The sequence below is a fragment of the Lathyrus oleraceus genome, chromosome 1 (genome assembly GCF_024323335.1).
Source record: "Lathyrus oleraceus cultivar Zhongwan6 chromosome 1, CAAS_Psat_ZW6_1.0, whole genome shotgun sequence".
Taxonomy (NCBI): Eukaryota; Viridiplantae; Streptophyta; class Magnoliopsida; order Fabales; family Fabaceae; genus Lathyrus; species Lathyrus oleraceus.
In genome coordinates, this window is record NC_066579.1 from 319077627 (window position 1) to 319092171 (window position 14545).

General features: G+C 37.3%; 2 protein-coding genes across 2 annotated transcripts; both read left to right on the forward strand.

Annotated features, from left to right (window-relative positions):
• Window positions 1–6767: 6767 nt before the first annotated feature.
• On the forward strand, window positions 6768–7887 carry LOC127104889 (uncharacterized). The gene is made up of 5 exons (XM_051042033.1): window positions 6768–7031; window positions 7139–7367; window positions 7478–7516; window positions 7617–7790; window positions 7882–7887. Exons 2-5 carry the CDS (start codon window positions 7215–7217, stop codon window positions 7885–7887), a joined length of 372 nt encoding a protein of 123 aa, XP_050897990.1. The 5' UTR covers window positions 6768–7031; window positions 7139–7214.
• A 1072-nt stretch (window positions 7888–8959) lies between these two features.
• Window positions 8960–11649, forward strand: LOC127104896 (pyrophosphate-energized membrane proton pump 2; the record flags this gene model as incomplete). Its single annotated transcript, XM_051042038.1, has 7 exons — window positions 8960–9101; window positions 9199–9385; window positions 9499–9937; window positions 10022–10186; window positions 10280–10435; window positions 10547–10658; window positions 11409–11649. Coding segments are annotated over 7 exons (1425 nt in total), but the record flags the coding sequence as incomplete, so codon positions are not given.
• Window positions 11650–14545: the final 2896 nt, after the last annotated feature.

Genomic DNA, 14545 nt, shown 5'->3' on the forward strand with positions numbered 1-14545 from the left:
CTTCTTGATCACCAAGCATACTTTGCATTTGTATATCTTTGCTTTCATATGTTTATCATTCAAAAAGTACAAAAATATTGTCAGTCTAACCTTGTTGATTGCAGATGAAGCAATTAGGTCAAAGTCAGCCAATAGTCAGTCAAAGCAATGGATGGTGGCCATTCTTGCAGAATTTGGGCACCATGATCAATAATCAAGAGCTCATACATCTTGGGACATCTTTTGAAGTCAAGGTCTCAAGGAATTAGGGTTTGGAATTCATCAGAAGAAGTTCAGTCATCCAAAACCCTAGAAAAGTCAAACTTGGTCAACTGTGGATTTAATCAGTGATTTGATGGATAGAATTGATTTGAAGAAGTTCATTCATGCTTGTACAAGCCTCATCTATCATGTCAAACCTCATCATGGAAGAAAATCAAGTCAAATCAGAAATTTTCCAGAAATAGCAAGTGGACCTGTAATTTCAACTGCCAAAAATGGAAACTTCTTGATCTTAAACTTACATCATGATACAAGCTTCAAATGAATTTTTGCCCAACATGAAAGTTGAAGATCTTGTTCTCCCATTTTCAAAAAGTCCAAGAACTCTCAAATCCCATGTGTGGTTGTCAAGATATGATCAATTCATTTTCACCAATTTTTGAACTTCAAAGAGCCATATCTCTCAAACCATAAGGCCAAATTTGGTGGGGTTTTTTCCTACAAACCACATTTTTCATCCTCTTTCCAAAAATATAAATTTCATTCATCAAAACCCTACCAATCAAAATGGCATTTTTTGACCTTTTCCTTTTAAAATCAAAGTTTGACCAAACTTTGACTTTTTGAATTAAGACTTTTTTCACTATTTTGCCAATTGAGATTGCTTTCATATCATGTTTGAAACTTGCTCCAATCCCAAATTCATGTCCATACCATTACCATACCATAATTTTGGCAAAAGTGCATAATTTGTTAGTTTTGCAAATGGGAGCATAAGAGAGTACAACAAGGACAGCAATCCTTCAGCAACATAAAACAGCATTTGCAAAGGTCTTTGACAGCCTGTGCCCAGCCCAAATCGACCAGCTTTGTACCTCCCTTCTCCACTTATGCATAATTAGCAAAAAATGCAATTGAGTTCATTAACACTAAACCAACTTAGCACATGGTTTAGTAATGATAAACAGACCATATTTAAGCTCCATTCTGTAAAATCCAACCCTAGTTTTGACAGCCACCAAACAGAAAAACTTCATTCTCTCCTCTCTTGCAACTTTGCATTCTTGCTCGATTTTGAAAAACCCTCGAAGACCACAAGGAATCCTTGCATCCTTCATCATTTGGATCACATTGTAAAGCATTTTGAGCCCTTAAATCCCAACTGGAAGCTCCTCTCCTCGTTCTGTTTTCACCAAGGTCCAAACATGGCAAATCGTGATTCAGTCAATTCCAAGCATTCCTGAGCTGAACAAGCTTCATCATCCTTCATTATCAAACATTGCTTGCTACTGTTTGCGCTTCTATCATCAAAAACAGCCCTGTTTCCTATTTTGCTTCAAAACCAAGTAAGTAATCAACCTCCATCATTTGCCTTGCTATGCTATGCTTGTGAAAGGTCTCTGAATGCTGATTCTAAAATGCTATGCCTTGCTTGAAATGTTGCTCTTATAATGGAGAAATCTGAATTTCTTATTTTGTGTCCAAATGCATTTCTGCTCGATTGGCCATGCTTGCTTTAATTTAATGAGTTTTGATGCTATATTCTTGTTGCCTATTGCTTGATGATGCTATTGGTACACTTAATTTTGGGTTCTGGGCGTTTTTGATTTTCCTGCTTACATGAAGATGATGATCATGCTGTTACCTTAAAACCCTAATTCTGTCCAGATTTTCACATGGTTAATGTTTGTTTGGTTGTTGGTTGATGTTGCTTGATGTTCATTATGCCATGCCATTGTGTGTTTTTGCTCGAAACTTGTTTGATGTTGATGAACCATGGAGTTGAATTGATGTATGTTGCTGTTGTTTAAATTTAGCTCTGCCCAGGAATTTCCTTTGCTTATGCTTGGTCTGTTGTTAATTAATACTGTGTGATGATGATGTTGCATGAACAAACTTGTACCAATGCCATGTTTGCCCCCCATGCTGTTCGAGTTTCAATTGGTGATGACTGTTTGATTGCATGATGAACATGATGCTTTGCTGTTGTTTGAACATAACCTGCCCAGCATTTGCTCGATTGGTTGTTTGTTTGGTTGTTGCTAGGATGCAGTATGAACCTCTTTGTTTAGTTGCCATGCTGTGTGAATAGGTCTACTGGAAATTTGTTTATGATTGATGATTTAAATGATGAAGGATGATGAATGCTGCTGTTATTTGAACCAAACATCATGTCCAGAAAATCCATGTGAAATATATTATATGCTGTTGTTTGGTTGCTGTTTGAATGATGATGATGGTTGTATGCTGTTGTTTCTAAAACCATAGAACCCTGCTGTTCATGAGCTTTACATGTTTTAATTTCCAGAAACTTGAATTTCGTGTTTTGGTTGGTATTGATTGATGCTCCTGTACCAATGTCCTGCTGTTTGTGTGCTGTTGTTGGACTTCATCGAAATTAATTGCTTGCTGCTGTTTTGAACCTCATGAACATGCCTATAAAATCCATGTGAAATATGTGGTGTGCTGTTGTTTGGTTGCCGTTTGCACATTGATGCCATGCTGTTACCATAATATTGAAATGTTGATTGATGATGAAACATGATGATGAATACCATTGCTGCATATGCCCTGCTGTTTGAAAATTTTAAACATGCTCATAAAATCCACATGTTGGTGTTTGTTGTATTTGGTCATGGATGCTGGTTTGTTGTATGATCATTGTTACATGTTGCTGTTCATTTGTTGTTGGTTTTGATTGATTGATGAAGCTGAACATGATACCATGAGCCATGCTGTTAGAAACCCTAAGGGTTTATGTGAAAACTCAGAACTTGGAAGCTCATTGGCTGCGTGCACTGTTCCATTGGCTGAGAGCCAATAGGAACATTTCATTTCCTTGCCCAAAACGCAGCACTTCAATAAGTGACTGCAGATATTACCAAACTGCCATTGTTGACCTTGTTTGACCATGCATTTTGTTCATGTTGCATCCAAATTTCATCCAACTTCCACAATTAATTTCTCTTTCAATTTTCATCCAAAAACTGTGAAATTTTTTCCTCATGTTCATGAATGTGTCCTCTATTTTATTGTTATTTTTAATTAATTTTCCATTGGCTGGATTTTTAATGATAATTATTTTCCTTAACATGTATGCTTAAATGACACCCTTTGCCATTTCAATTGTGAAATTGTCATGTTGCATCCATTGAGCCTGAAATTTTTTGTGGTGAAACTAGACACATTGACCTTCATTTCCATATAAAGTTTGTGCATTTATCATTTGTGGATTGAGAGTTATGATTTTCTGAAGTTATGTGTTACATTTGGTGCTATACCATGATCATGTATTTTCCCAATTTTTGTTCACATGCTTCCTCTTATCCAAATCACTTGAAATTTTGCATGAATCATATATCATATGTCTAGTTTGTGTATGAATTTTCTTGGAATTAATCTTGCTGTTTTCCATTTGATTGTGAATTTTCTTCCATGCTTAGTCATTTGTTGACTTTTTGTGCTATATGTTGCCAAATCCTTTGTGAAATTCTCAAATCTTATTGTATGACCATGAAATTTCATATGTGATAACTAGACACCTCAAGCTTTGCATTGGTGTTAATCTCATTCATTTCTCTTCTGTTTTCAAATTGATATGATTTTTTGAAGTTGACCCATGCTTGTTGACTTTCATCATGCTTACTTGAATTTGGTTTGACTTCATGATTTTACTTGACTGCCTTCCTCTCATCCAAATGCCATGAAATTTTACATGCTTACCATGTTAGATGTTAGGATTGAGTGTGATTTATTTCATGATTTTTGAAAATGTTTGAGTTGACTTTTGAAAGAGGTCTTGCTGTTGACCTATTTGTGCTCTTTCTTGCCATGCTTTGCATCCTTTTGCATATGAAATGACATTGGTGCATGATTTGATTATGAATCCAATTGAGATTGCTTATCAAATGTTTGAACATGAATTGGGTTGACTTTCCTTTGCTGTTTGACTTTTTTCTTTCACCTTTGACCCTAGGCTAGTCCTAGTGGTCTTGTAAGCTTACAATTGAGCTGTTTGTTTCAGGTTAAGCCCCAATGCCTCAAAGACCATTCAAATTTGTTTGAGTTGAATTGTATAATGTGCTAACCTTTGTTTTGTAGGTGACTCATATGCTTGAGTCTTTGTGCCTTGCACAATTGGTCCCTCTGTGGTTGACTATTGGGTTATTTCCTTTTGATTTTGACTGTTGAACTGTTTGCTAATAAGTTTGACTTTTTCAGGTACTTTAGTTGCTTAAGTTCTTTGAACTTGCTTGCTTTGCTTTTTAGCATTTGCTTTGAGGTATAAACCTTTCTTCTTCATGTAGTCTGGAGACCCGGTCTGTTATTTGACCGGGCAAACTGTCTGAAGTCCTCCTTAAGAGGCAATGCCTGTGTTTGTTTAAATTTGTCCTAAGCAGGAAAAGTCCTTCAAGTAAGGCAATTGGTGGAAGGTAGGGATAAGCAATCTATCCCCCACTATTCAGTGTGTCCTCTCTTTGCTCCCATTACATGGTTGAAGCATTGAGATAAATACCCAAGATCTAATCGAGTCAATAATGTGGAGAGAGTTCCTACTTTCTGAGCTCCCACACTTTCTTTGATGCTCTCTCTGATTTGAGATAGAAGCAATGAGGCACACCCCTCATCTCCTTTTCATCTGCTTCACCTTAGCCTCTCAATGGCAAGGTTAAGAGCGACCTTCACCTATTACAGTGGACTTTCAAAGTCAAACCCTCTTGTGTGAGCCCCCATTTGTTTGGCTATAGAGTGTGCTGTTTGATATTCATTGATTGTTTGATTGCTTCATATGCACTTGCTTGCCTGTATGTTATGCATCTATCATCATCATCAATTGCCATTAATGCATGATCATCTCATTTGCTTTTTGTGATGCTATCATTGTTGTTTGCCCATTGAGGTCAATTGTAAGTCCATTGCTTTGGCATTTGCTCCTGTGATATGGAAGGATAGAGTGTAAGACCTCATTGGTCACTCATATCTTCTGTTTTATCTGTTTGTATGGGAGGATACAGTTATAAGTCCCTGTAAGCTGGCATCTGTTATCCTGTGATCATAATTTGATCTGTTTGATTTGTATGTGAGGTTGCAGTTATAAGTCCCTGTAAGTTGGCATCTGCTTTCCTGTGATCATAGTTTGTTTTATCTGTTTGTATGAGAGGTTGCAATTATAAGTCCCTGTAAGTTGGCATTTGCATTCCTATGATCATATTGTTGCTTTTGTTCTTGTATGTGAGGATCCATTGTAAGTCCCTGTAATGTGGCATTGGATTTCCTAGGACCATACTGTGGAGTTAACCTAAGTCCAGATAGATTGGCAGTTAACTTCCATGTTTCATCTTTGTTTTTCTTTTGAGGAGATTGGTGTAAGTCCATTGAGTGGCTTCTGATATCCTGTTCTGTTTTAGGAGACTGGTGTAAATCCATCTATTGGTATCCGGTATCCGCCTTCTATTTCTTTGCCTGTGGAGATTAGTGTAAGTCCATAGAGTGGCCTCTGATATCCCATTTTGTTTTAGGAGATTGGTATAAGACCATTGATTGGCATCCGATGTCCGCCTTTCTTTGCTTTGTTTGTTTATTATTATTCATTGCTATTCCAAAGGACACACTTGAATCATTTGCTATATGATTTCAAGAAGTGAACCTTCTAAGAAGTTTTACTTTCCATCCTCATCCATTCATCATTCATTATGTCCTAGACTTTTCACACTATACCTTTCAAACTTGACATAAGTGTTGTGCAAACATCTTCATGTTTTTCTAACTAAAAACCTGGACTCATGTCCTTGACTTTTTTCAAACTCCATTTCATAATACTTCTGAATCAATCTTAATCATACTTTGACTCCTTTCATAATCACAATCAATTAACTTCACTCATTCACTTGTTTTGGCTCTGTCCATTGTTAATCTTTTCATGCATTAGCCATAGGCTTCAATTATCTTTGTGGTTGATGTAAATCTTGCCTATCCTTAGTGAGTCGACAGTAAGACTTCCGTACTTCAAACAGGGCTAACCCCTCTAGTGCGTCGAAGCTATCCTCACATGGTGGATCTGTTGTTTTGGTCGAGTTTTCTCCCATTGATAATGAAAAGCCTCAGTGCTTGTGTTTAAAACTGAATCCACCAACTTTTGGAAATCTTTTAGCCGAACTACGGCGTTTTGATCCTTACCTTTGATGGAAGGTACGTAGGCAGCGGGTTCATCCGTTCGAACACAAAAATAAATAACCCAATAAAACTTCACTACGCCAAAAATGACTTTTAACAGCGCATCTTAGACAGCGCTTTTAAAAGAAAGCGCTGTCTAAGGTTAAAATTAAAATAAAACACGGAAAATGTTCCAAAAAAATAATGAAAGCGCTGTCTAAGGGGGGGTCTTAGACAACGCTTTTAGAAAGCGCTGTCTAAGACCCCCCCTTAGACAGCGCTTTTAGAAAGCGCTTTTAAATATAGACCTTAGTCAGCGCTTTTGATAAAGCGCTGTCTAAAGTCTTTAAATTAAAAAAAAATTAAAACCAAAAGCGCTGTCTAAGGGGGGTTAGAAAGCGCTTTTGGAAACTCTTGGGTTTTTCAATGAACCCTCGTCTCTCTCACAAAACCGCTCAAACACCGCCTCTCAGACCTCTCTCTCGCGTACTTTCTACCTCAAAGTCGCTCATCAACGAACCCTCTCACGCTCTCAAACTCAAAGAATCACTCTCTCTCAACTCTCACGATATCTCCATTAACAAGCAAGTGAAAAGGATAAAAGGAAAAAAGGAGAAGCTCTTACAAAGTGTCACGGCGGTGGTGAAAGGCGTGAAGAAGCTGGCCTCCCAATCCAGGTAATCGATTTTGGGATTTTAGGGTTTTGTTTGAGATTTTCCGCCTCCGATTTTCTGTTGTTGATTCCTCCTCTCTTACTGATTTGCTCTCTCTATTTATCTCCCAGCTTAGGGTTTCGAATTGGTGCCCTTGTGTTCAAAAGCGTATCTCTGCAAAATCCTCTTTGATGTTCTCTGCTAACAATGGACGGCGAAGAAGAAGATGAACAAGTGATAGCTGAAGAAGTTGAAGCCATGAAATCCGTTTATGAAAACGATTGTACCATTCTCAATTCCATTCCTCCTCACTTCCATTTATCCCTCAAACCCAGAACCGCTGATGTTTCTTCTCACCAGGTTCCCAATTTTTCTTCAAACCCCTAATTTCATTTTTTTTTAACTTTTCATAATTCTAATTCAATTATTCATTAATTAATCCCCATTTTTTAAAATAAATTTCTTTGCAGTTTGTAGAAATTGTTCTTGAGGTACATGCAACTCCACAGGTATGTTTCAGTAGATTAAGGTTATTATACTATGATTATTGAATTCAATTATCTGTTTATAAATCAGTAGAAGCAACAAAAGCTTATGTGTTTTTTTTAGTATCCAAAAGAACCTCCTTCTGTTGCTATTGTGGATTGCAAGGGTTTGGATCAACATAGACAAAAGCATTTATTGAATCATATTCAAACTAAAGCCAACGAGCTTTCCCCTGGATTAATGCTCGTAGCTCTTTGTGAGGTAATCAATCAACTTATTGTTTTATTTATGATGGAGGTGCATTTTTTTTTATAGAATAGTATTATTCATAATTTTTCTTCATATCTCTATGTTACTGTTTGTAGATAATCTTATATTCTATACTCAGGATTAGAGTCTGTTTGGATTGACGTATCTGAGTTTATTAGGTAAATTTATGGTTACTTTAGGAAGAGTCTGTTTGGAATTAGAGTCTGTTTGGATTGACGTGTCTGTTTGCATTTGACGATAGACATGTATAAATATAGTTTTCTTCAGTGTGAAATCATTCACTTTTACAAAGTATAGAAGCTTGAAGGACTAATAATCTAATATTCCTTACTGTAAATCCTCTTAAGACATGGTTGGCTCCTAAATAAATTCCAAAATTTTCAAATTTAGTTTGAGTTTTATGATTTAGTTGAAATGTAAGACCAGTATAAAATATTTTCAACTTGTGGTTGTTTCTCAATATCTGTAGAAATTATTGCTTTGGAAGAGAATTGTCATTGATAGATTAAACCAAATAACACTGCTATTCTTATGATTGTTTATTTGAAGTGTACTTGAGCCAAAGAACAACTTGTGGTTTTTTTTTTAATGTTGGTTAAAGTTTGAATATTTACATGTATGATAATTAAATTGTAAGTAACTTGTTGATGCTTAAATATATACGCATTAATGGACAACTTCTTTTGCATATTTAACAATTGCTTATCGCAGAATTTTCAAATTCACACAACTTTGTTTCTGCTCCTTGCCCATTTCATGATATATATACCGTTCGGTATCTAAATGTCAACTTTGTTTATTGTATATATTTCCAAATTCCTTTTTTACGTTTATAACACGAGAGTTACCGCTGGAACGTAGTAAAAGCACGTATTGTGCTTCAAATTAGAAATTAAAATAACTGACTTTTTTCTATCTTAACTAGCTATAGTGTTGGCTGGCGGTGGTCACTCTGCTAATGGTGCTGTGGCCCAAGGCTCCCAATCTGAAGGGGATTCTAACAACACAACTGTGAGTCTGCTTTTGTAGTTCTCGGTATCTTCATATCTACATTTTTTGATATCTCAGTAATGAAAATCTGTTGCAGATATTTGTTGGAGGGCTTGATTCTAAAATCAGCGATGAACAAAGCCACATCCTGTCAGCAAGTTGAACAAAGCCACATCCTTTACCGATTAGAATTGTCAGCAAGTTGAACAAAGCCACATCCTTTACCGATTGGAGACAATGTGGGAGATTGTGCTGCCAGAGGTGCTGATCTTTTTGAAAGTATTGCAGCTGAAATAATCAGTGCCATGATACTTGGGGGAACAATGGCACAAAGGTGTAAAATCGAAGGCAAATGCCTAGTTACTCTATCTTGTCTCTTCATTTCTTTTTGATTCACTGAGTTGTATGCTGCTCAACTAATCTGATGTTTTCTCTTTTGATTCAGATCCATCTGGCTTCATCTTGTTTCCTCTTGTTGTTCATTCATTTGATCTGATAGTTTCATCGGTGGGAATATTTTCTATTCGGGGTACACGTGAATCTGGAGTAATGGCTCCTATGGAAGATCCTATGGCAATTCTTCAGAAAGGATATTCTGTTACAATAGTTTTAGCTGTTCTGGCATTTGGTCTGGTAATAGTTAATCTTCATTTGTGATATAATAATATGGCTTTTCTAAGTTGTGTGAATTGGCCAAGCATGCTGTGTTCTATCACTCTTACCGTTTAAATTTAATTGCTCTACATTCTACCCGGTGGTTACTTTATGTTGAGCAAGCACCTTCAGCATGGTTCAACTTTGCTTTGTGCGGGTTGATTGGTATTATTACAGCATACATTTTTGTCTGGATCACCAAGTATTATACCGACTACAAGCATGAGCCTGTACGCACATTAGCCCTTTCTAGCTCTACTGGCCATGGGACTAACATAATTGCTGGGGTCAGTTTGGGGCTGGAATCTACTGGTCTTCCAGTCCTTGTCATCAGTGTGGCGATTGTCTCAGCGTACTGGCTGGGCCAGACTGCTGGACTAATAGATGAAACAGGAAACCCAACTGGCGGGCTGTTTGGCACAGCTGTAGCAACAATGAGAATGCTTAGCACTGCTGCCTATATTCTTACCATGGATATGTTTGGCCCAATAGCTGATAATGCTGGAGGGATTGTAGAAATGAGCCAGCAGGTATTTCTGGCCAAACAAATATTTTCCTTACTGTTTATATTTTAGATTTCTCATGGTACGTAAACTGACATTACCTATTATCAGCCTGAAAGTGTCCGAGAGATCACTGATGTCCTTGATGTCGTGGGTAACACAACCAAAGCCACCACCAAAGGATTTGCCATTGGCTCTGCTGCGCTTGCTTCTTTCCTTCTGTTTAGTGCTTATATGGATGAGGTTTCTTCATTTTCTCTCGAACCTTTTAAACAGGTCTGCAGAACTGCTTCCCATCTAACTCGATTATTAAAGTTATGCATTTGAGAGAAATAGAGAGTGTGATTTGAATCTGAAACATTATTGCAGGTTGATATTGCAATTCCAGAAGTTTTTGTTGGTGGGTTGCTGGGTGCCATGCTTATATTTGTCTTTAGTGCTTGGGCCTGCGCTGCTGTTGGCCGAACTGCGCAAGAGGTTGTTAATGAAGTAAGAAGGCAATTTATTGAAAGGCCTGGTATAATGGTGAGTTTAAGTTTGTAAAGTAATGTTGAGTATGTTAGTTTATGTTTTGAATCTTTCCTTTTTCCTCCTTTTTTTTCTTTCTTTCTGTTAATTACTTAATGCTTTCTACAGGATTACAAGGAGAAACCAGATTATGCTCGCTGTGTTGCAATTGTAGCATCTGCATCATTAAGAGAGATGATAAAACCTGGTGCTTTGGCAATCATTTCACCTATTGTAGTTGGTGAGTTAACTTCTGTTTTTCAATTGTGTTTGCATACATATTATTACTAGTAACGCTGTGTTGCAATTGTACATATTTATACAAGTTTTGTGCTGTACCATAATCATCTCATTAGATGAAAATGAGTGTTTTGTTGTGACCATTTAGGACATGGACAAAATAACTTTAGTCTCGAATTTCCAGAGGCAGAGATTTTTAAAATGTGTCGGCATGTATTTCATAATACTCGTACGTGTGTTCTGCTCATTTTTTGTGCATACCCTGCCTAGACGGCAGATAGTATATTACTTCACATTCCTCAAGTCAAAAAACTAGTTTGGAGAATTCCCATATTTCTCATCACCATGTCTTTCTATTTAAGTAGTTTGATTTCCTGATTATGAATTCTTCATGATTTCCTTGTAATTGTTCCACTAGTACATTGATGATAAGCAGTTGAATACTCGTTCTGGCATTGAAAAGATCTATAAACTAAGTACTAATGTTAGGTGCACCTGATTATGAAAATTTTATTAGTAGCATTGCTCTGTTGCATTTGGGCAAACTGTTAGTATATTTGAAAAATATTTCCATGAATTTGTTGCATCATTTTGTGTGTACTCTAATCATGTCATTGCTAAAGTTCTTGGACAAACTTTATGGAAAATGCCTTAGATATCAACCGACTGTTTCCACTTTCTATGTTATTTTTCACTTTTCTATGACCTGATTGGTGATATGTTAATTGTATATGTACTTTATCATTTGCAGGTTTTCTATTCCGAATTTTGGGCTACTATACAGGGCAACCCTTACTCGGAGCTAAAGTTGTTGCTTCTTTTCTGATGTTTGCAACAGTGTCTGGTATTCTTATGGCACTTTTCCTGAACACATCTGGTGGTGCCTGGGATAATGCAAAGAAGTACATAGAGACTGGAGCTCTTGGAGGCAAGGGAAGTGATGCTCACAAAGCAGCAATAACAGGAGATACGTAAGTTACTTTATATGCTACCTTCCTTGTCCAATAATGACATTAACATGCCAATGACTTTGTATGCTACCTTATAACAAATAGGTTTATGTTTTCTGCACATGGAACGTGGTTTCCGTGAAAATTCCAATCGGTAAAGGATGTGGCTTTGTTCAACTTGCTGACAGGTAACACTTGTGGCATTGCCAATATCATCAGTAGTGTCTTATTTTCGCCTCGCTTGCTATATACGCCACGTTTTAATGCCTTCTGCTCTTTCTGTAACAGAAAGAATGCTGAGGAAGCTATTCAGGGATTGAATGGAACAGTGATCGGGAAGCAGACCGTGCGTCTTTCTTGGGGTCGCAGTCCGGGAAATAAGCATGTGAGTTATATTTTCTTCTTCTACGAACTCAATTTATTCGTAATCGGCCTTTTTTATTATAAGCATTACAGGCATGATCAATGCATCTATGTATTCCGCCGTTACTGATAGTTTGTTATTTATTTTCTATTATGAATTGAAATAGTTCTCTAATTTAATTTGTTGGAATCTGACAGTGGAGGAATAATGATTCGAATGGAAACCATTATGGCGGGCAAGGTTACGGTGGTCACGGATACGGAGGCCATGGATATGCTGCTAGACAGAATCAGGATATAGCGATGCAACAACCTGCAGCTGCAATTCAAGGGGCTTCGTAACGGCCATAGCGCGTTGCGTCGCGGCTGGTATTGAAATAGGATGAACTTTATTGCTCTGATAAGTGAACTGTAGTGTTATTTTTGAATTTGTAGCTGGGTTGGATATGTAAATGTTGATATATTGTCAGCTGTATTTGTCGTCACCATACTATCATGATAAAGCTCAATGTTTGTTCATAAATTTGTGTAATTAATGTGTACATTTGTAGTATATGTTATGACTTGTAAATGTGTACATAAATTTGTATATATTTTGATACATTTAAGGCAAAATTGGTTTGAATTGATATATATATATATTTGTTAGCCAAAAATTGGTAGAAAAAAGGCCAAAATGGCATATATAAAATGTGATAATTGTCTGTCAAAATCTGGTTGAAAACAGGTAGAAATTCTGGTTTATAAACCTGGAAAAAATGTGGTTTAAAACAAAAGCTTCAAAAAAATTCGTATACCTTAGACAGCGCTTTTGTAAAAAGCGCTGTCTAAGGGGGGATTAGAAAGTGCTTTAGGCAAAAGCGCTGTCTAAGGGGGGGCTTAGACAGCGCTTTTTGAAAAGCGCTGTCTAAGGTATACCTAAAAAAATTAAAATAGGAGGGTCTTAGAAAGCGCTTTTGACCAAAGCGCTGTCTAAGGGGGTGGGGCTTAGACATGCGCTTTTCAAAAGCGCTGTCTAAGGTATACCTAAAAAATTTAAAATAAGAGGGTCTTATAAAGCGCTTTTGGCCAAAGCGCTGTCTAAGGGGGGGGGCTTAGACAGCGCTTTTAAGATTTAAAAAAGCGCTGTCTAAACCTTTAGCAGCGGAGGTTTAGACAGCGCTTTAAAGCGCTGTCTAAGGCTAAAAAAAGCGCTGTCTAAGGTCTTGTTTGTTGTAGTGCTTGTATATTCTTTTCTCATCATCCCAATCATGTTTGCACAATACATATGTCATATCAAATAACAATTTTTACAACAAGTGTGAAAAGGGCTCCCTAGGAGTACCTAGGACGTGATGGGTGCCTAACACCTTCCCATTGCGTAATTTACCCCTTACCCAGAATCTCTGATCTTTTTATTAGTTTTCTACGTGTAAAACTTCTTAGGCTTTTGTTCGCTTTTTAGCCAGTCCTTTGGATAAATAAAAGTGCGGTGGCGACTCGAAATTTCACTGTATCTCTTAGCTTATGATTTAATCGATAGATCATATAGCGACGAATACACCGCTACAGAAAAAGTGGCGACTCTGCTGGGGATCTCACCAGAATCTCTGGTTGTATTGCCTACTTTTCACCCTTTGTTGTGATATATTGTTATCTATTATATGACATATTTTTGTACAATTTGGGATCACTGTATTGATTGTAATGTGTGAATTGCTTGATATACATTTGCTGTTTGCTTTGGTGATCTGTGAGATGAGTTCTGTACCCGAACTCGAGTGCTCTCTAGGATAGGAGAATGGCATAGTCTTGTCGACTGGTGTGGAGTAGTCCTTAGCCAGTTGACTTGCGAGTCCATTCACTTGGTGGAGGTCATGTTGAACTAATAATGTCACACAAGTTATTTGTGGTTAGGCATTATTCTTTCAATCATGTGCCGCAGAAGCCAAGGACCTTAGTTTACCAAACCCATCTTGGCCTATTTTTAGGACAGTAGTGCGGAGGTCGTTCAGATGTCAGTTCTGATACGATTGTCACGCGATACTACACTCATAAGAGTTTCTCTTGAGAATATTCTTGGAATACGAGTATTCGTTCCTCCGATAATATTCGAAAGATGGAACGATGATTGTGGGAACCTCTGGTAGAACATGTCTGGCAGGTTTAAACCCTAGTACACTCCCTTTGGGTGGTTCTTAACCGAGACTCCATGCTCGTGACTCTCAACAAACCCGTGATTCGTGGTTGAGTCGTTCAAGCATTGTTAATATCAATGGATCCCGGATCAGGTGTAAAACCTAAAATCCACCAAAGCGGCTGGTTGATATTAGGAATGTTTGAACCGGTTCATGTACCGTTAATATCAATGGAACTTGGGTGTCGATAAGGTGAAAACCTAAATCCATCAAAATGGATGATTGATATTAGGGATACATAGAGCTTTCCCACGACCTTTGTTTGGTGTGCTTTGCTTGATCCTTGAGTGTGTTTGTTGCATTCATGCATTCACGCATTCATCCGCATTCATGTCATCAAAAAAGAGAAAATTTTCAAGGAACTTAAAGGGTTTATTTGCAAAATTTTCAGACATGGA